The sequence below is a fragment of the Zootoca vivipara genome, chromosome 2 (genome assembly GCF_965207765.1).
Source record: "Zootoca vivipara chromosome 2, rZooViv2.hap1.1, whole genome shotgun sequence".
NCBI classification, from domain to species: domain Eukaryota; kingdom Metazoa; phylum Chordata; class Lepidosauria; order Squamata; family Lacertidae; genus Zootoca; species Zootoca vivipara.
The window spans coordinates 118,022,295-118,043,798 of record NC_142584.1 but is presented as its reverse complement, the minus strand read 5'-3'; the positions used below and the strand labels follow the sequence as shown (position 1 = coordinate 118,043,798).

Sequence of the window (21,504 nt, the reverse complement as noted above, 5' to 3'; positions counted from 1 at the left end):
GTTTTATGAAATTATTATTTTATCCATCATTTGTACAGCTCTCAAGGGGAAAGCGCCATTAAACTCCATGGGATCTACTTCTGAGTAAACATGCAAGGACGGCTCCATCAGCCCCAGCTCTAACCTGCAATGTGAAGATGCGACAGGGGTGTATCAGCCCTCCTGTTGCACCTGCATACAAGGTGGAAACAACAGTGGCTTCTTTCAAGGTATCTCCATCCTGCAATGTGTGTTTGTTTGTAATGCCTTAAAAAGAAAAGTGTGTGTGGCCCATGCTCGTCAAGAAATAAAACTTGAGCCTCAAAGTGTCTATGCTGCTCCCTTCAACAAAAAAAGCATTGGGATGCCTTGTATCTTGTGGGGCCTGAATCCCAAACTACCAATCAGCTTAACCTCGACCTCTCTTACTGTATGAACAGTTGTTTTGTTTTTAAAACATTCCAGCAGTTTTCCACGGACAGACATTCCGGGAACCCACCTGCAATTTCCAGTATCTACCCTGTATCCCTTTGTTAAAAATGATATTATCAGTGAGAAAAATATCTCCCACCTTAATCCCAGTACTTTCTAAAATTTATTGTTATGGGGGGTGGGGGAAGAGCACTGGACCTTATGCCAGATGATGTATGCCCCATTCTCAAGAGACCGTGTTACCAGTGTGAATTATCTGGTGCTTTCTATAACTTGCACTATAAGTGAAACATTCCCCACACACGGTGCATTTATATGGCTTCTCCCCCCCCCGTGTGGGCTCTCTGGTGGACGACCAAGGTAGACTTTTTTTTTTTAAAAAAAGAATATTTATTGATTTTATAAAAACACGACAAAAAAAAAACCAGAAAAAGAAACAGAAAATATACACAACAAAACAAAATACCAACATTACAATAAAAAAGAAAAGGTATCAGATCAATCTTATATCACAAATCTTTGTCGATTTCCTCCATTCCCTCTCAACTACGTTTGCTTATCTTACTTCCTTAGTACTTTCCAAATCTTAATTCCATTCTTTTTAACAATTATCTAAACCCATTTAGGCATTTAAATGGTTTCTTCCAGGTGTGAATTTGTTGATGTGAAGGAGTGATTACAAGCTGAACAACTTTCCGCACTGCACACATTTAAATGCTTTTTTATCCTGCGTGAGTTTGTTGATGTTCTCTGATGTAAAGTAAGGTTTGTCTTCCATATGAAGCTCTTTCCACACTCCATACATTTAAATGGTTTCTCCCCTGTGTGAATTCGTAAATGTTTTCCACTGTCAGCGGACGTCTTCCCACATGCCATACATTTAAATGGTTTCTCCCGTGCGGGACCGTAGAGGAATATTAAGACTTCCCCTCTCACTGAAGCACTTTCCACAGTGTGTGTATAATGAGATAAGAATCCAATGTCTTTATTCAGACCAGGACTCTCCATGCTTTTAAGTTTGGTAATAAGTTGCAGTTCAGCAACTTCTCTGTCTGGAAAGCAGTTACCAAACTTAAAACCATGGATCTCATGATACATGATAAAGCTATCATGGTTTCTTCACTGTGTGAGTCCATCGATGTTGTCTAAGTGCATCAATACGACTGAAGGTCTTTCCACACTCCGTACATTTAAAGGGTTTCTCCCCTGTGTGAGTTCGTAGATGTTTTTTAAGGTTGCAACTTTGATTGAAGCAGTTTCCACACTCCATACATTTAAACGGTTTTTCTCCTGTGTGAATCCGCTGATGTGTTCTATGGTTTCCACTATTCGAGAAAGTCTTCCCACACTCCATACATTTAAATGGTTTCTCCCGTGTGTGAATTCGTTTTACATGGCTTCCACTATCCGTGAAAGTCTTCCCACACTCCATACATTCAAAGGGTTTCTCCCCTGTGTGCGTTCGCTGGTGTGTAGTAAGGTAATACTTCCACCTGAAACACTTTCCACACTCCATACATTCATATGGTTTCTCCCCTGTGTGAGTTCGCTGGTGTAAAGTAAGGTATTGTTTCCACTTGAAACACTTTCCACACTCGATACATTCATATGGTTTCTCCCCTGTGTGAGTTTGCTGGTGTATTTTAAGGTAATGTTTCGACTTGAAACACTTTCTGCACTCCATACACTCAGATAGCTTCTCCCCTTTGTGAGTTCGCTGGTGTATAGTAAGGTTCTGATTCCACCTGAAAGACTTTCCGCACTCCATACATTTGAATGGCTTCTCCCCTGTGTGAATTCTTTCATGCGAACTAAGGGATGCACGATCAATGAAGCTCTTTCCGCACTCCAAGCATTTAAATGGTTTCTCCCCTGTGTGAGTTTGTAGATGTTTCCTAAAGTTTCCACTTTGACTGAAGCTCTTTCCGCACTCCAAACATTTAAAAGGTTTCTCCCCTGTGTGAATTTGTAGATGTATTGTCAAGTTTCCACCTTGACGGAAGCTCTTTCCGCACTCCAAACATTTAAATGGTTTTTCTCCTGTGTGAATCCGCTGATGTTTTCTATGGCTTCCAGAATCAGTAAATGTCTTTCCACACTCCAAACATTGAAATGGTTTCTCCCCTGTGTGAGTTCGCCAATGTTTTTTAAGGTGTTCTTTCCGGCTGAACGACTTTCCACATTTCGTACATTCATATGGTTTCTTCAATAAAATTCCAGGTGACTTCTCGGAACTCTGACTATTTTTTCCATCATCTGCTTGGGGAGGAAAGAAAATCCTGTTAGGCTTCCAAGGAAGAGGAAGAAGTAACAAAACACACATCTGGTGCAAATAACAACTCTTATTTCAATATCTCTTGTTCTCCCTTTTCATGTTCCAATTTTTTAGGAATACCCCAAAATAATGTCAATATATATAGTAATGCTAAGCGTTACAATCTGGGCAACAAATGAAAACTTTCCTCTTTTCCCTGGCTTTGCCTAATGAAATCATCTCTGTCTCTTTAAATTGTTTGGGTGGGTGTACTGTATAATAATGCCAAGTGTTACAATTAAGGCAGCAAATTTAAAAGTTTCCTCTTTTCCCTGGCCTTTGCCTAATTACACAGTCTCTTTAAATTGGGTGGGCGGGGGTTCTGTTTCGGTTGTTAGAATGTTATGTATTTTTCTATTTTCTGTTATGCTTAGATGAAGGGTGGTATATGAACAATTCTATGTACACTTGGAAGAGACCCCGAGGGTCCTCTTGTCCAAACTTCTGCAATGCAGCAATCTCGACTTAGGCATCTAACTTCTGCTTAAAAGCCTTCAAAGGACGAGTGTCCACCACTTTCAGAGGGTGTCTGTTCTACTGTTTAGCTGGATTTACATTTCTTGTAATCTGAATTCATTGGATCAGCTCCTACCCTCCAGAGATGAAGATAACAAGCTTGCACCATCTTCATGGGAAGATGGATATCTGAAGATGGCATATCTCTTCCCAGTCTCCTTTTACCCAAGCTACACAAACCCAGCTTCCTCAGCTATTCCTCATAAGGCTTGGTTTCCAGTCCCTTGATCATGTTAAGCTTGTGGTCTACTAAGGTCTTGAGACATGAACTACTGGCAATCCAGATTTTCTGTTTTTTATATTGTAATCTATGCAGCGATGCTCAGATGAAGGGTAGTATATGAGAAATTCTATGCAAACTTGGAAGAGACCCCACAGGCTCTCTTGTGCAATACCCTGCAGTGGAAATAGCACCTAAAATTCAAAAGCCTGGGAAAAGGATTTCCTCTTCACCATCCATCTATCTGTGTCCCTGTCTCCACTCCCCTGGAACTCACCAGATATCTCTGAGGGCCCTGGGAAAAAATACTCAGAGGTTTTGGGGAGGGGTGCAGGAGGCAGTCTAATAAGGTCAACTGTCCATCTTCCTCCTTCCATCCTTGCTCGGTTTAAAGGTTCAGCCGCTTTCATCCTTCCTTTTTAAAAAGTTTTTATTAAACAAATTTAAAACAATGCATTATCTATCACATTGTCAATTACATTTCCCCCCCCCTTTTGTCCCCTCCCTTCATCCCCCCTTCCCAAGACTTCCCTCAACTCCCCCTCCCCCGTTTTATTCTCACAAGGTTTTCTCTGCATGTTATCAAATTGTACATATTTTCACCTTATCTAATTGTGGGTGTATATTCAAAACCTGCTAAGGAGTCCAGTTCGTTTTGTTGTCTTTTTAAGTAATTGGTAAAAAAAAAATCCAATTCTTCTTCAGAATCCCTAACAAAAATGCTTCTGGTTTTTTAACAAATGTTCTTTTAAACATTTTTTTCAGCTCATTATATATCATCTCCCAATTTTTTAAAACTTCTCTACATTCCCACCACATATGGTAAAGTTTCCTCCTTTTCCTTACATTTCCAACATTTATTTGATCCAGTTTTATACACTATTCCCACTTTAGCAGGTGTAATATACCATCTATACGTCATTTTCATATAATTTTCCTTCAGGAAAGAACAATCAGTACATTTTAAATTTATTTTCCACAATTTTCCCCAGTTCTCAAATTGATAAGCTTGTGGTCTACTAAGGCCCTGGGTCGGGTACTACTGGCAAGCCAGGTTTTCTGTTTTTATATTGTAATCTGTGCAGCGATGCTTAGATGAAGAAATTATATGAGAAATTCTACGGTATGTAAACTTGGAAGAGACCCCGCGGGCTCTCTTGCGCAATCCCCTGCAGTAGAAATAGCACCTAAAACTCAAAAGGTTTTCCTCTTCACCATCCATGTATTGATCCATTTATAGTATGTCCCCATCTCCACTCCCCTGGAACTCACCAGATGTCTCTGAGGGCCCTGGGAGAAAATGCCCAGAGGTTATGGGGAGGGATGCAGGAGGCAGTCTGACAAGGTCAACTGTCCATCGTCCTCCTTCCATCCTTGCTAGGTTTGCAGGTTCAGCCTCTTTGGTCCTTCCTGTGGAGCTCAGAAGCTGCAGGTTCCTGGGAGGGAAGAAGAAGGAAAGGGAGCCTCAGAGACCCTGCAGGGATTCTCCTGCCCAAAACATTCTGGAGCCTCTAGAGAAGTTCAAATGGGGTAACCCTTCCAACAGGAGGCCCATTTTTAAAGGGTTGGGTTTTTTGTTTTTTTGGTGATACCAATTCAATCTGTCCTCTCCCTGCTGGGGCTTTCTTATCAGTAAATCTGCAAAGGGCTGCTTTCTGACACCCCCTCCCTCCCTCCAGCCAGGACTTTCTTGAGCTTTCTGCTTACTTTGGGGAGGAGGGTTCCCTTCCAGCCCCCACCCAACCATTTCTCCTTCTCTTCCCACAACCCACTGGAACTCAGCACACCACTCCCAGCCTCAGGTAGTGATGATGGTGATCCAGCCTCTTTTAAACTATTTTGCAGAGCTCAAAGTTTAAACAAGTTGTGGCGTCTTGGGAGGGAGGGAAGCCCCAGACCCCTGCAGAGACTGACCCCGGTGGACCTTTGCTCTAATTTGGTGTCATGCAGCATCCTACCTTGGGAGCCCCCAGTTCCTGAGGGAGAAGCAGTTTCCAAGGAGGAGGGGGGAGAAAGAAATTCGGACTCCCCCCCCCCTTTTATGGATGTGACTTTAAGGAAACTCCTGGGCAGGAGGGAAAAACCAAGGAAGCCCCTATGGAGATTTCCTCATCTAAGATAGAGCCCTTTCTCTCAAGCCCCGCCCCACATAACTGATCATATGACACAGTACATATATCTCTATCTACACACACACACCAGCCCCCCCCCCCTCACGGGCCCCATGGATCTGGCTTCTATGTTCCTCCCCCCAGAACCAGAGAACTGTGGAGCTGGAAGGGAAACAGAGGGTCAGATTCTAGACCACCCACCCCCCCGTAATGCAGGGGTCGCAAGAACAGCATCTGCCAAAGATGGATGCCCACCCTCTTTTCCCCCTTGGGGTCCCCTATTCTCAAGGGGCACCCACTTCCGAGCCCCCCAAACAGCCCGCTCACCCCCGGGGGTCATGGGTGGGGGCTGCTGGGACCTCGGAGGTCTTGGGTCCCATGGCTTCCCTTCCCCCCATCCAGGGGATCCCCCATTCATCTCTCAGCCCCCCCATCGCCTACTCTGCACCCCGCCTCGCCCCAGAGCCTCCCCTTCGCCCAAAGGACTCACCGCCCCAGAGGCCTCCCACGAGGAGCGGAAAGAGGAGACCACACGAGGTGGCGGGACCGGAAGGGGGGGCATTTTCAAGGCCGCTCTAGGCAACCGGACTCTCTCGCTCCCCTTAACCCTTACGTGGCCTTGCCGCTGGGGGATTCCTGCTCAGGCTGAAACTGCGCAGGGCACCGGGAAGGATCCGGATCCTGCCAGATTCAGGACAGGACTGGCAACATTCGTCTAGGCTCCCACGCTGGGAAAGGGGCATATACAGGGGCCAGCTCCTAGGGGCCCGGGGCCCTTGGGAGGCAATGGCATATTGGAGGGGCGGTAGGTGGGATGGTTCAGTGGGTACAGCATGAGGCTCTTCATCTCAGGGTTGCCGGTTAGAGACCCATGTTGGGCAAAAGAGGGGGGTTGGACTAGATTTTTGGGGGGGGGCGGACAGGGCCAGGCTACAAGACGAGTGGGCTTACAAGGACAGAACCGGGGAATGGGAGAGTTGGAAGGGGGATCTCCGAGGGTCATCCAGCCCAACCCGCTGCGATGCTGGAATCGCCACGGAAGCATCCACGAGAGACGGCCTCCCCCTGCCAGTCTGCACCATCCTGGTCCGGCCGAGGTTGCCATGCGTGGCCCCCTTTCAAAGCTAGAGGTTCTCTCTCTCTCTCCCTGGGGAGAGCGGGTGGGATGGAGGTAGTCGATGCAACTCTGTGGGAGGAAAGGGAATATTCTCCCCACCCCACCCCACCCCACAAACTCTCCTCCGCCAGCCTCCAAACATTGGTGTGGTCAGGGGGCATCTGCCAACCCTGCCCTGCAATCAAGTAAATAAATAAAAAGACTTCACTAATGGACAGATCATGTTACAGATAGCTCGGTTCTTGCCCCCCCCCCCCAAAATAAATCTCCAAAAAGGACCCAAGGAGGCGAGATACAGAAGCCGACTGCATCCTGAAGAAGGGGCTGCATACTCTACCCCGGGGTCAAGAGAGGCAGTGGGGTGTAGTGGGTGGATACACCTGTTCTGCCCTCCTTCCCTTTGCGCAGATGCTCAGCCAAAGCATGCTCCTTTCTTTTCGAGGGGAATGTGTGCTTCCTTTATTCCTATATCGAGGGGAGAGGAGGACTGGGAAAAGTGTGGGCAGGCGGAGGAGAGGAGAGGAAGGCGTCCTCTCCCAGCAAAGACAAATGTATTTCTGACAACATCCACGTAAGCTTCTATGGGCCTTAGTAGGCTTCACACCTGCTGAGAGGTGACGGGGCTCAGTCGCAATACATGTGCCCATGCATCTAAAACTGGCCGCAATTGGATAATGGCAAGTTGCAAAATGCACCTAGTCCTTAGGGCGTTTCAAATGCTGCTCTTGCCCCTAGATGAATGAAGTACTATACCTTGCACTCAGGTATAATAGTTGTTGTTTTTTAAGCGTGTTAAATGCGTTATAACACAGTGACACCATATGGCGCTGTGGAGTTGCATATTTCATCAACATGATTTCTCATTACAGGTAGGTAGCCATGTTGGTCTGAGTCGAAGCAAAATAAAAAAATTCCTTCAGTAGCACCTTAAAGACCAACTAAGTTTTTATTTTGGCATGAGCTTTTGGGTGCATGCACACTGTGTGCATGCACACGAAAGCTCATACCAAAATAAAAGCTTAGTTGGTCTTTAAGGTGCTACTGAAGGAATTTTTTAAATGATTTCTCATGATGAACGTTTTACAACACGTTTCCCCGAAACTTTTTTGATGTGTCTAGATGCAGCGTAGATGTCAGGATTGCTGTGCTGGAGAAATTTAAAAGGGGTTCCTCGAATGAACGTCTCCCACCCAGAAAACAAAAGAATGGAGGCTCCAAGTGAAAAGACAGGCCTTTATTGAACTACACACAGAGACAGCCTCAAAAATGAGGAGGATGTGAAGAAACACATCTAAAGCTATGTTCAATATACACTTCTAGATTATATTCGTAATTTCATTTCACCAACAAAGGATTCCAGCAATCTGAGTAGTTGCAACCCACTGTCACCATCCTGAACCAATCAAATATGACATCGCTCTTCCGCTCAGCCCGCATCATCATATCATGTCTGTTTGTTGAGACACTAATTTTCCTTTTCATTAAATGTCTCCCAATATCCTCTTTCATCTATCTAAAAAAACAATTCAAGATGAATCACAATCATCATGCCTAGCCATGTGGCTTGGCAATGACTCCAAAGAAAATAGAATCATTGAAAGTATAGTTTTATGAAATTATTATTTTCTCCATCATTTGTACACCTCTCAAGGGGAAAGCTCCATTAAACTCCATGGGATCTACATCTGAGTAAGCATGCAGAAAGGTACTTTCTAAAATTTACTGTTATGGGGGGTGGGGGAGAGCACTGGACCTCATGCCAGATAGTGTATGCCCCATTCTCAAGAGAGAGTGTTACCAGTGTGAATTATCTGGTGCTTTCTATAACTAGCAATGTAAGTAAAACATTTCCCACACACGGTGCATTTATATGGCTTCTCCCCCGTGTGGGCTCTCTGGTGGACGACCAAGGTAGACTTGTCAGCATAACATTTCCCACACTCAGGGCACTTATGATTTCTCTCCCCTGTATGGATTTTCCGATGTTTCACGAGGTGTGAGTGGCGTTGAAAACATTCTCCACACTCGGTGCATTTATAGGGTTTCTCTCCTTTGTGGACAATCTGGTGGATCACCAATGTAGAGTTGGCAACAAAACACTTCCCACACTCCATGCACTCGTAAGGTTTCTCTCCAGTATGGACTTGCTGGTGTTGCCTGAGGGAAGATTGGTTGGCAAACCCTTTCCCACATGCTGTGCATTTATAGGGCTTCTCTCCAGTGTGGATTTTATTGTGTTCCACAGCGGCTGAGCGTTGAGCAAAACTTTTCCCACACTCCATGCATTTGTATGGTTTCTCTCCTGTGTGGACTCTCTGGTGGCTCATCAAACCAGAACTGTCGGCAAAGCCCTTCCCACACTCCATGCATTTGTGAGGTTTCTCTCCCATGTGGACTCTCCGGTGGTGAGACACGAGGTGAGTGTTTTGAGAAAAACATTTGCCACACTCTAGGCACTTGTAAGGTTTCTCCCCAGTGTGGACTTTCTGGTGGCACAGGAGATGAAATTGGTCAGCAAACCGTTTCCCACACACGGTGCACTCATAAGGTTTCTCTCCAGTGTGGGATCTCTGATGCCTCACAAGGTGAACTTTACGAGAAAAACATTTGCCACACTCCATGCACTTGTAAGGTTTCTCCCCAGTATGGTCTTTCTGGTGTAGCCTGAGGGAAGATTGGATGGCAAACCATTTCCCACATGCTGTGCATTCATAGGGCTTCTCTCCAGTGTGGGATCTCTGGTGGATCACAAGGTGAGCTTTTAGAGAAAAACATTTGCCACACTCCATGCATTTATAAGGTTTCTCCCCAGTGTGGGATCTCTGGTGCATCACAAGTTGAGCTTTTATAGAAAAACATTTGCCACACTCCACACATCCATAAGGTTTCTCCCCAGTGTGGGATCTCTGGTGGATCACAAAGTAAGATTTGTGAGAAAAACATTTGCCACACTCCCCACATGTATAAGGTTTCTCCCCAGTGTGGCATCTCTGATGCCTCACAAGGTTACTTTTTTGGGAAAAATATTTGCCACACTCCCTGCATTCATAGGGTTTCTCCCCGGTGTGGACTCTCTGGTGGATCCTCAGGTTTTCTGAGCAGGTAAAAGTCTTCTCGCACTCAGGGCATTTGTAGGCCTCTTCTCCCTTGTGGGTCCTCTTTTGTCTCACTATTTGACACTGTAGAGCAAACTGTTTCTCACACTGCAGCGGCTGATCAAGACCAGGTTTCCCAGTAAAACACTTCCCAGAAGAACTACAAATGTTCTTTCCCCCGAAGGCATTTCCTGGGACAAATGGGAAACAGGAAAATGAGACCGTGAACTTTGGAAAGAATGAATATTTGTGTCGCTCATCTGTGGAACTCAGTGCTGCACAAAGATAAGAAAGGCTGTGTGTATGCAAGGGGCTGGAATCACCTGACTTGCCCAACCACCAGTTCTGTGAACCTTTAAGAGGGGACCTTTAAGAGCTACAGCCAAAAGAACTGGGAAGTATAAAACATCTTATTTTAAGGAGCTCCCATGTACTAATGTTATTGGCTTTTTTTCCATTCAGAATTCAGTTGCAGCACATTTAAGGTGGGCACCATTGCCACTCTAATGATAATAATAATAATAATAATAATAATAATAATAATAATAATAATAATACCAATAACAATAATAATAATTTATTATTTATACCCCGCCCATCTGGCTGGGTTTCCCCAGCCACTCTGGACGGCTTCCAACAGAAGAATAAAATAATTGATTAAAGATTAAAAGCATCTCTAAACAGGGCTACCTTCAGATGTCTTCTAAAAATCTTTGACATCTGATGGGAGGGCGTTCCACAGGGCAGGCGCCACCACCGAGAAGGCCCTCTGCGTAGTTCCCTGCAACTTGGCTTCTCGCAATGAGGGAACCGCCAGAAGGCCACTACCAAGAAGGCCCTCTGCCTGGTTCCCTGTAGCTTTGCTTCTCGCAGTGAGGGAACCGCCAGAAGGCCCTCGGCACTGGACCTCAGTGTAGGGGCAGAACAATGGGGGTGGAGATGCTCCTTAGGGTATACTGGACCGAGGCTGTTTAGGGCTTTAAAGGTCAGTACCAACACTTTGAATTGTGCTCGGAAGCCAATGTAGATCTTTCAAGACCGGTGTTATGTGGTCTTGGCGGCCGCTCCCAGTCACCAGTCTAGCTGCCGCGTTCTGGATTAGTTGCAGTTTCCGGGTCACCTTCAAAAGTAGCCCCACGTAGAGCCCATTGCAGTAGTCCAAGCGGGAGATAACTAGAGCATGCACCACTCTGGCGAGACAGTCTGCGGGCAGGTCGGGTCTCAGCCTGCGTACTAGATGGAGCTGATAGACAGCTGCCCTGGGCACAGAATTGACTCTAAGACAACAAGGGAGGTGTTCATGGTGAGTTCTAGAAAAACTACACTTACCTGACAATTTGGTCAGTTTCTTGCTCACTTAAAATCTGATATATACCGTATATTCCGGCGTATAAGACGACTGGGCGTATAAGACGACCCCCAACTTTTCCAGTTGTTTGGAATATACTCACTGTATAAGAAATATGACCCGCGTATAAGACGTCCCCTGACTTTTGAGAAGATTTTCCTGGGTTAAAAAGTAGTCTTATACGCAGGAATATACTGTATGTTAAATGAACTGTTAATCATTAGATATTTAGCGTTTCACAGGGAGATGCCATATTTTTCCGTGTATAAGACGACCCCTATTTTTTAGGGACCACAAATAAAGTAAGTTGGGGGGAATTGCCCAGAGTTGTTAAGCTATTGGGGGGGGGATTCCCCACCCCTGCCAACCCCATGCCCCGCCAAAGCCACCGATAACAGGCATGCTCACAGCCAGCAGCCACTAATCGCCCACCAAATTGCCCCAGCACCAGCCAATCGCCATCAGGCCTTGCTGCAGCCACCAATCACACGCCTAATCGCTGCTTGCGACTGCCACCAATCATGTGTCCCCCCTCTGCACTATCTGTGTACAGTGGTACCTTGGGTTGAGTACTCAATCTGTTCCGAGGTGCCATTCGCAGCCCGAAAAGTACTCAACCCGAGTGGCCATAGCCGATACAGCACTTCTGCACACGCACAAAGCACACAGACCGCTTCTGCGCATGAGCGTGTGGCGGAACCCGGAAGTAAACACTTCCGGGTCCACACAGTTCTTAACCTGAAAGTACGCAACCCGCAGCGTACTTAACACGAGGTATGGCTGTATAAGACAACCCCCTAAAAAAAACATATCATGACTGTGTTATTGCAGTACTTAACATTTTTTAAAAAATGTTTGCTGCCTTAAGGACAAAATGAATTTGAGGAAAATACCATATACACATTTGACTAGATCCAGACGCTCTTGGACGAAACTGATTTTCCCAGATTCGTTTCAATAAGGGTTTAGGTCCAGTTTGGGCACAAAACTGCTGGAGTCCAGCGCCGAGGGCCTTCTGGCGGTTCCCTCACTGCGAGAAGCAAAGCTACAGGGAACCAGGCAGAGGGTCTTCTCGGTAGTGGCACCCGCTCTGTGGAATGCCCTCCCATCAGAGGTCAGAGAGATAAACAACTACCTGACATTTAGAACACATCTGAAGGCAGCCCTGTTTAGGGAAGTTTTTAATGTGTGACATTTTAATGTATTTTAATCTTGTTGGAAGCCGCCCAGAGTGGCTGGGGAAACCCAGCCAGATGGACGGGGCACAAATAATAAATTATTATTATTATTATTTTGTCACCCTGTAGGATGACCTCTGTCAGAGGAGAGACAGGCACAATGTGTCCTTGTTAATTCACTCCATTCTTAGGGTCCTTATGGTTGCCTCCACGGTAAGTAGAGATGGGAAGCAACGAATCACTCCATCCCCTACTGAAAGACCCAAAATGTGTTATTGCCGTGGGCTGTTTTTATACCAGCTTGTCATTGTTTAAGGACTGACTTTGCTTTTCCCTGTTGTGCCATTTTTAATTTTTGTATATATTAAAATATTTTATATAAATATTTTATATAAAACTATAAACTATAAAATATTATATATATACATATTACCCAGGAAATTCACGTTCTCGTCATTTTCCTCCATGCCGCTCCCATGCAAGGCTCAGCTTTGCAGCAACACTCCCTGCCTGTATCTGAAAAAGGCGGTCACGTCTTGCAAGGTCACTGGACGCTACGAAATAAGGAAACAGAAAGAGAGAACTTGCTGAATCCCCATATTCCCCTGAATAAACAGCTCAAAGCCAGTAATCAGGAAGAAGGTGGAGTTTGGAGTACACATTTTCAGATTTAAGGCAATTGCCTGGAAGGGGAGCGGGTGGATTACCAGTGTGGGGTAGAAAGGGGTCAGGGTAGTCTAAGAGTGCTAGACCAAATCCATTCTCGCTCAGCCTAACATGCCTCACAGGAACATTGTGAGGAAGAAATGGGGAGAGGGAGAACCAGAGCAGCACACCTTGAGGTCCTTGGAGGGGAAAATAGGGTCATAGATGTAATAAAGTACTGTACATAAATAATAATAATTTGTTGTTATTGTTATTATTATTACCCCATCCATCTGGCTGGGTTTCCCCAGTCACTCTGTGTGGCTTATACTAGTATCTGAACAATGTAAAAAAACCCAGCAAACATTATAAAGCTCCCGATACAGGGCGGCCTTCAGATGTCTTCTAAAAGCTACATACAGCCAATCAGAAGCTGCGCTTTCCTTTCCGAATGTTTTGGAAGTCAAATGGACTTCTGGAATGGATTCCGTTCGACTTCCAAGGTACAACTGTAGCTGTATTGAGTTGTTTCAATTGCTTTTGTTTGATTTGCTCATTGCAAACAGCTGGAAGTCTGTAAATTTTGATAATAAACCTGATTTGCAATGGGGATTGAATAATTTCGATTGCAAGTGCATATAAAATTATTTGGAGAGGCCCAAGGGAGCTTTCTTAAAAATATGGGCAACACACACTTCTGCAAAACCCCACAATCAATAAAGATAAAACTGGGGCCCTTTGCACCCTGCAAAATATTTTTCTGTCTAGAATTATTACTGTAATTCATTTCATTTTCATACTGCTTTATATATTTTAAAGAGAGAGAGAAAATCTCAGAGCGGTTTTCAACACATTAAAATAATAAAGTTCAGAATAAAACATTACCGAGTAAATTAATATATGAAGTACACGTTCAAAGCAACGTATATTATCTTAAACATTTCACCTCCCTACCCCACCCCTTGCTCATTTGTAAAGACCCTATCCTTTCTCTCGATCGCCTTCCAGGAGGGCAAAGCGGGGCTCCATGGTCTCTTCCCCTTCTTTGCAGCTGAAAAATCATGCAAGAGAAGCGAAAGCAAAAACTCAGATCGAGAAGGGCCTCCCCGTCTTCATGATACAAGGTCAACGCGCCCCCTTCTGCTTCTGATCCCACACTTACCAGCTTTTGCAAAATGGGCATCAGATGCTTTTGCAAATCCTTCCCGCCAGGCAGCCGACCTCCCGCTTTGCAGCTGCAAGAGAGCCTGGGAGATAAAGGGCTGCTGGGAATTGTAGTCTCTTATTGCCAAAAAAAAAGACAAAGAGGTTTCTGTAGCCTGTTCCGTTCTCCCCGCCCACAGGGGGCTGGTTGGTGGGCAGGAAGGGGCTGGCGGAAACATTGCAAGATCTGCTGTGTCGTCTGCGGGAAAAAGCCCCGGAAGCGCACTCTGCAAAAGCTAGTACTGTAAGTGGCGTGCTCAGAAGCAGAAAGGTGGGATATCAGGTCCAAAAGTCTCCTTCCTCGTCCTCTTCCTCTTCCTCTTCGCAGGGCTTGCCTCCCCGCCATATTTTATTCAAGTTCGCACCCCTGGGGTGGAGAGAGAGAGACATGTCATTTGGTAGAAAAGGCTCCATCTTGGGCACTGGCGGGGAAATCTCCCTCCTGCCTTGGCTTCTCCCTCCTGCCCAAGAATCTCCTTAAAGTCACTTCCATAAATGGGGGGAAGGGGGGTCCCATTTCCTTTCTCCCTCTTCCTACTTAGAAACTGCTCCTCCTTTGGGGACTGGGGGCTCCCAAGGTAGGATGCTGCATGACACCGAATTAGACCAAAGGTCCACCTGGGACAGTCTCTGCAGGGGCCGGGGGCTTCCCTCCCTCCCAAGACGCCACAACTTGTTTAAACTTTGAGCTCTGCAAAATAGTTTAAAAGAGGCTGGATCATCACCATCATTACTTGAGGGTGGGAGTGGTGTGCTGAGTTCCAGGGGGTTGTGGGAAGAGAAGGAGAAATGGTTGGGTAGGGGCTGGTGGAGAACCCTCCTCCCCAAAGTTAGCAGATAAGTCAAGAAAACCCTGGCTGGAGGGAGGGAGGGGGGGGGGAGAGCAGTCTTCTCCAAAGTCTCTCACTTGGTGCATGTTTCTGGGTGCCAGAAAGCAGTCCTGTGCAGATTTACTCATAAGAAAGCCCCAGCGGGGAGAGGACAGATTGAATTGGTATCACCAAAAAACCCTTTGAACATGGGGCTCCTGTTGGGAAGGTGGTACCCCATTTGAGCTTCTCTAGAGGCTGCAGAATGTTTTGGGCAGGAGAATCCTTGCAGGGCCTCTGAGGCTCCCTTTGCTTCTTCTTCCCTCCCAGGAACCTGCAGCTTCTGAGCTCCTCAGGAAGGACCAAAGAGGCTGAACCTGCAAACCTAGCAAGGATGGAAGGAGAACGATGGACAGTTGACCTTATCAGACTGCCTCCTGCATCCCTCCCCACAACCTCTGGGCATTTTCTGCCAGGACCCTCAGAGACATCTGGTGAGTTCCAGGGGAATGGAGATAGGGATATAAATGGATCAATAGATGGATGGTGAAGAGGAAAACCTTTTTTCCAGGCTTTTGAGTTTTAGGTGCTCTTTCCACTGCAGGGGATTGCACAAGAGAGCCTGTGGGTTCTCTTCCAAGTTCACATAGAATTTCTCATATACTACCCTTCATCTAAGCATCACTGCACAGCTTACAATATAAATACAGAAAACCTGGCTTGCCAGTAGTACATGACTCGGGGCCTTAGTAGACCACAAGCTTAACATGATCAAATGGGTGCAAGATGTAGGACTCAACATACAATTTGAGGACTGGGGAAAATTGTGGAAAGTAAATTTAAAATTAACTGATTGTTCTCTCCTGAAGGAAAATGATATGAAAATGATGTATAGATGGTATATTACACCTGCTAAAGTGGCAAACATGTATAAAACTGGATCAAATAAATGTTGGAAATGTAAGGAAAAGGGGGGAACTTTTTACCATATGTGGTGGGAATGTAGAGAAGTAAAATAAAATTGGGAGATGATATATAATGAGCTGAAAAAAATGTTTAAAAGAACATTTGATAAAAAAAACCAGAGGCATTTTTGTTAGGGATTCTAGGGCAAGACCTGTCAGGGAAATCAAGGAACCTATTTATGTATGCTAGAACAGCGGCAAGAGTCTTGTTGGCAAAGGTATGGAAGGCTGAGGAAATCCCTACGAAAGAGCAATGGCAAGAAAAATTGATGAGTTATGCGGAACTGGCAAAGCTGAGATACAAACTGTGAGAGAAGGACAACAGTGAATTTAAAGAAGAATGGGATTTTTTGTTGTTGTTGTTTAGTCGTATAGTCGTGTCCGACTCTTTGGGATTTTTTGTACAACTTACTTAAAAAGACAACAAAATGAACTGGACTCCTTAGGAGGTTTTGAATAAACACCCACAATTTATTAGGAGAATATAGGGTAGATAAGGTGAAGATATGTACAATTTGATAACATGCAGAGAAAACCGTGTGAGAATAAAACCGGGAGGGGGGCGGGGAGTTGAGGGAAGTCTTGGGAAGGGGGGAGAGAGGGAGGGGAGGGGATTAAAAGGGGGAAAATGTTTAATAAAAACTTTTTTTTAAAAAAGGAAGGATGAAAGCGGCTGAACCTGCAAACCTAGCAAGGATGGAAGGAGGAAGGTGGACAGTTGACCTTATCAGACTGCCTCCTGCATCCCTCCCCACAACCTCTGAGCATTTTCTCCCAGGGCCCTCAGAGACATCTGGTGAGTTCCAGGGGAATGGAGATAGGGACATAAATGGATCAATAGATGGTGAAGAGGAAAACTTTTTCCCAGGCATTTGAATTGTAGGTGCTATTTCCACTGCAGGGGATTGCACAAGAGAGCCTGTGGGGTCTCTTTCAAGTTTACATAGACCAAGCCTTATGAGGAATGGCTGAGGTTTCCTTAGCTTGGATAAAAGGAGACTGGGAAGAGATATGCCATCTTCAGATATCTGTCTTCAGGTAGCGAAAGTGCTGTCAGGTGAAGATGGAGCAAGCTTGTTTTCTTAATCACTGGAGGCTAGGACCTGAACCAATGGATTCAGATTGCAAGAAATGTGAATCCAATTAAACATCAGAAATAACTTTCCGGTGGTAAAAGTTTGTTTGACAGTAGAACAGGCACCTCTGAAGGTGGTGGACTCTCCTTCCTTGGAGGCTTTTAAGCAGAGGTTGGATGCAGAGTCGAGATTGCTGCATTGCAGAAGTTTGGACAGGAGGACCTATGGGGTCTCTTCTAAGTGTACATAGAATTGTTCATATACCACCCTTCATCTAAGCATCACAGAAAATAGAAAAATACATAACATTGTAACAACCGAAACAGAACCCCCGGCCACCCAATTTAAAGAGACTGTTTAATTAGGCAAAGGCCAGGGAAAAGAGGAAACTTTTAATTTGCTACCTTAATTGTAACACTTGGCATTATTATAATTTAACATTATTTTCGCTCCATTCCTAAAAAAATGGAACATAAAAAGGAAAAGGGAGAACGTAAAAGATATTGAAATAAGAGGTGCTATTTGCACCAGATGTGTGTTATGTTACTTCTTCCTCTTCCTTAGAAGCCTAACAGGATTTTCTTTCCTCCCCAAGCACGTGATGGAAACAATAGTCAGAATTCCGAGAAGTCACCTGGAATTTTATTGAAGAAACCATTTAAATGTATGAAATGTGGAAAGTCATTCAGCCGGAAAGAACACCTTACAAAACACTGGCGAACTCACACAGGGGAGAAACCATATAAATGTATGAAATGTGGAAAGTCGTTCAGCCGGAAAGAACACCTTACAGCACACCAGCGAACTCACACAGGGGAGAAACCGTTTCAATGTATGGAGTGTGGAAAGACATTTGCTGATTCTGGAACCCATAGAACACATCAGCGGATTCACACAGGAGAAAAACCATTTAAATGTTTGGAGTGCGGAAAGAGCTTCAGTCAAGGTGGAAACTTGACAAAACATCTACAAATTCACACAGGGGAGAAACCTTTTAAATGTTTGGAGTGCGGAAAGAGCTTCATTGATAATGCGTCCCTTAGTTCACATCAAAGAATTCACACAGGGGAGAAGCCATTCAAATGTATGGAGTGCGGAAAGTCTTTCAGGTGGAACCAGCACCTTACTATACACCAGCGAATTCACACAGGGGAGAAACCCTTTGAATGTATGGAGTGTGGGAAGACTTCCACGGATAGTGGAAGCCATGCAAAACATCTACGAATTCACGCAGCGGAGAAGCTATTTGGATGTAAGGAGTGTGGGAAGTGCTTTAGCCTGAAGTCAACCCTCACTTTACATGAGAGAACTCACACAGGGGAGAAACCATATGAATGTATGGAGTGTGGAAAGTGGTTTAGCGTGAAGTCAACCCTCACTTTACATGTGAGAACGCACACAGGGGAGAAGCCATTTAAATGTATGGAGTGTGGGAAGGCTTTCACGGATATTGGAAGCCATAGAAAACATCAACGGATTCACACAGGGGAGAAACCATTTAAATGTATGGAGTGTGGGAAGGCTTTCACAGAAAGTGGAAGCCTTAAAACACATCTACGAATTCACACAGGAGAAAAACCGTTTAAATGTATGGAGTGTGGAAGTTGCTTCAATCAAAGTTGCAACCTTAAAAAACATCTTCGAATTCACACAGGGGAGAAACCCTTTAAATGTACGGAGTGTGGAAAGACCTTCAGTCGTATTGATGTACTTAGACAACATCGATGGACTCACACAGTGAAGAAACCATGATAGCTTTATCATGTATAATGAGATCAATGGTTTCAAGTTTGGTAACTGCTTTCCAGACAGAGAAGTTGCTGAACTGCAACTTATTACCAAACTTAAAACCATGGAGAGACCTGGTCTGAATAAAGACATTGGATTCTTATCTCATTATACATGATAAAGCTATTTTTAGCCATCTCACCCCTTGCTTTTTTTTGTAAGACCAATTGTAGTTGTTAACAGTCATCAACAGGTTTACCACTCCTATCAGCAATCACCCATTCCCACCACCCTTCTGAGTAATACCCCTCCCCACCCTCTCACTATATATAAGGGTCTGGTGACTTCTGTTTCAGTGTATCTGAAGAAGTGTGCATGCACACAAAAGCTCATACCAATGACAAACTTAGTTGGTCTCTAAGGTGCTACTGGAAGGAATTTTTTTATTTTATATAAGGGCAAGGAAGGGCTTAGGCCAGGCACCCCCAAACTTTGACGCTCCATATGTTTTGGCCTACAACCCCTATGATCCCTAGCTAACAGGACCAGTGGTCAGGGATGATGGGAATTGTAATCCAAAACATCTGGAGCGCCGAAGTTTGGGGGTGCCTGGCTCAGGCCAAAGTACCAGAAGGAACACCTGCTTGCACACCAACCTGCCTAAGGTGCAAAGACATTACTGTATTGAATTCTCCCAGTCATTAAAAGGGTTTTTTAATGTACATTTTTCTCTGTTTGCTATAGGTTTATGTATGCATCATTTTGCTTTCCTGAATTGTCCCAGGAATAGCAGCCAACACCTACAGACCTAGGTGCCTTCGCACCCCCCATTTAATATTTGAGGGATTTGTGCCCCCCCCCATGTTGATGGGCATTGTCATTCATATAGTGTGCAAGCACTTTGTCTTGAGATCAATTGTGTGAGGTGGGGCTTACCTGCCCCCTCCCCAGGGAGACAAAGGGAGGAGGGAGAGCTCACATTTGTATGTGCCTATGGAGTACAGAAGTTTAAGAGTCTCCCATCAGCTTTTTCCCACGTCCCTCACACTAGGCCTCGGACTGTGCCCGTTCAGAGAAGGCCTGGGCTTGTTAGGCACTAAATTTTGTGTGTGTGCGTGCTCGTGTGTCTGTGATCTGCGAGCAGACAGCCGGGAGGGAGGGAGACAGGGAGGCTCGGGCAGCTGCCTTGCCTCGCCTCTGAGGTGATGCCGGAACCGGAGCAAGTAGAGGAGGAGGCGGCACCGGGGCAGGAGCCGTGTAAGTGGCTCTCGCTCTGCTTGCTTTACAGCGAGGCGGGAGGAGGTTACGGATGGGAGCCATGGCTCCGGCGGTGGAGGCATCCCTCCGCTTGCGACTGCAGCGGCAGCCGAGGGATCCCACTGCCGCCCAGTGCCTTCGCTCCATAAGACGCACAGAGATTTCCCCTTACTTTTTAGGAGGGAAAAAGTGTCTCTTACGGAGCGGAAAATATGGTAATCTGATCATGCATAGCTTTGCATTTTGAACTTCAATAAGATTCATGATCAATAATGCTGACTGATGTACGGTGTTAAATATATGTGTTTAATAAGTATAAGATGCGGTGTTTGAATGAATTGTATTTGAAACGATATGAAGAGAAGTTTGCATTAGACAGGAGAGGTTTGTCTGCAACAAATTGTGGAATGTTTCCGTTTTGAGGGTTTTGGCTAAATCAGTGTTTCCCAGACTTGGGTCTCCAGCTGTTTTTGGACTAGAGTTCCCATCATTCCTGACCACTTGTCCTGCTAGCTAGGTATGATAGGAGTTGTAGTCCAAAAGCAGCTAGAGGACCAAGTTTGGAAAACCCTGGGCTAAATGATGACTCATTGCTGGAAACCCGAGTGGTCTCTTTTGGCAGAAAATAGAACCTGAGAACTCAGCGGAGCAATGTATTACTTTGTAGCTTTGTAAGCTTTATTTGTAACTCTTTTAAGACTGTTTTGCAGTAAAGCTTTGAAACTCCTGCTTTGTAGTGGAGACTAATTGTTTTCTACTCTACACGCGGTCTGTATCAGTTATACCTCTCTTAGAGCAACTGTCACCATTTCTTACCCCGACCCACCTCACAGGGTTGTTGCAGCGATGAAATGTAACAAACTGTGCTGTCGCTATTTATTAAAACATATACTGTCTCAAGTTATAGGCTGTATGCTGTTCAAGCTTATGGTTACTTTCTTTTACACACCTTCCATAGATCAGACTTCTGCACACACTCACACACTTAGAATCATAGAGTTGGAAGAGACCACAAGGGCCATCCAGTCCAACCCCCTGCCAAGCAGGAAACACCATCAAAGCATTCTTGACATATGCCTGCCAAGCCTCTGCTTAAAGACGTCCAAAGAAGGAGACTCCACCACACTCCTTGGTAGCAAATTCCACTGCCGAACAGCTCTTACTGTCAGGAAGTTCTTCCTAATGTTCAGGTGGAATCTTCTTTCTTGAAGTTTGAATGCATTGCTCAGTGTCCGCTTCTCTGGAGCAGCAGAAAACAATCTTTCTCCCTCTTCCATATGACATCCTTTCATATATTTGAACCTGGCTATCATATCACCCCTTAACCTTCTCTTCTCCAGGCTAAACATACCCAGCTCCCTAAGCCGTTCCTCATAAGGCATCATTTCCAGGCCTTTGACCATTTTGGTTGCCCTCTTCTGGACACGTTCCAGCTTGTCAGTATCCTTCTTGAACTGTGGTGCCCAGAACTGGACACAGTACTCCAGGTGAGGTCTGACCAGAGCAGAATA

At 45.2% G+C, this 21,504-nt stretch overlaps 2 protein-coding genes across 3 annotated transcripts; one reads left to right on the top strand and one right to left on the bottom strand.

Moving 5' to 3' along the window:
* Nucleotides 1–777: 777 nt before the first annotated feature.
* On the bottom strand, nucleotides 778–15,277 carry LOC118081514 (uncharacterized). Its single transcript, XM_088664289.1, has 5 exons — nucleotides 15,066–15,277; nucleotides 14,118–14,525; nucleotides 12,744–12,864; nucleotides 8,483–9,975; nucleotides 778–2,614 (listed from the first exon to the last, which is right to left on the bottom strand). The coding sequence occupies exons 3-5, from the start codon at nucleotides 12,775–12,777 to the stop codon at nucleotides 1,520–1,522; spliced, it is 2,622 nt and encodes an 873-aa protein (XP_088520415.1). The 5' UTR covers nucleotides 12,778–12,864; nucleotides 14,118–14,525; nucleotides 15,066–15,277; the 3' UTR covers nucleotides 778–1,519.
* LOC148687185 (uncharacterized) lies at nucleotides 14,309–20,722 on the top strand. 2 transcript variants are annotated; one of them, XM_088664119.1, is made up of 4 exons: nucleotides 14,309–14,429; nucleotides 15,298–15,461; nucleotides 16,591–16,728; nucleotides 17,604–20,722. In XM_088664119.1, the coding sequence occupies exons 2-4, from the start codon at nucleotides 15,362–15,364 to the stop codon at nucleotides 18,758–18,760; spliced, it is 1,395 nt and encodes a 464-aa protein (XP_088520245.1). In that variant the 5' UTR covers nucleotides 14,309–14,429; nucleotides 15,298–15,361; the 3' UTR covers nucleotides 18,761–20,722. The 2 variants fall into 2 exon arrangements, with proteins under 2 accessions (XP_088520245.1, XP_088520246.1); XM_088664120.1 differs by having other exon boundaries at nucleotides 14,351–14,402.
* The last annotated feature ends 782 nt before the right edge of the window (nucleotides 20,723–21,504 follow it).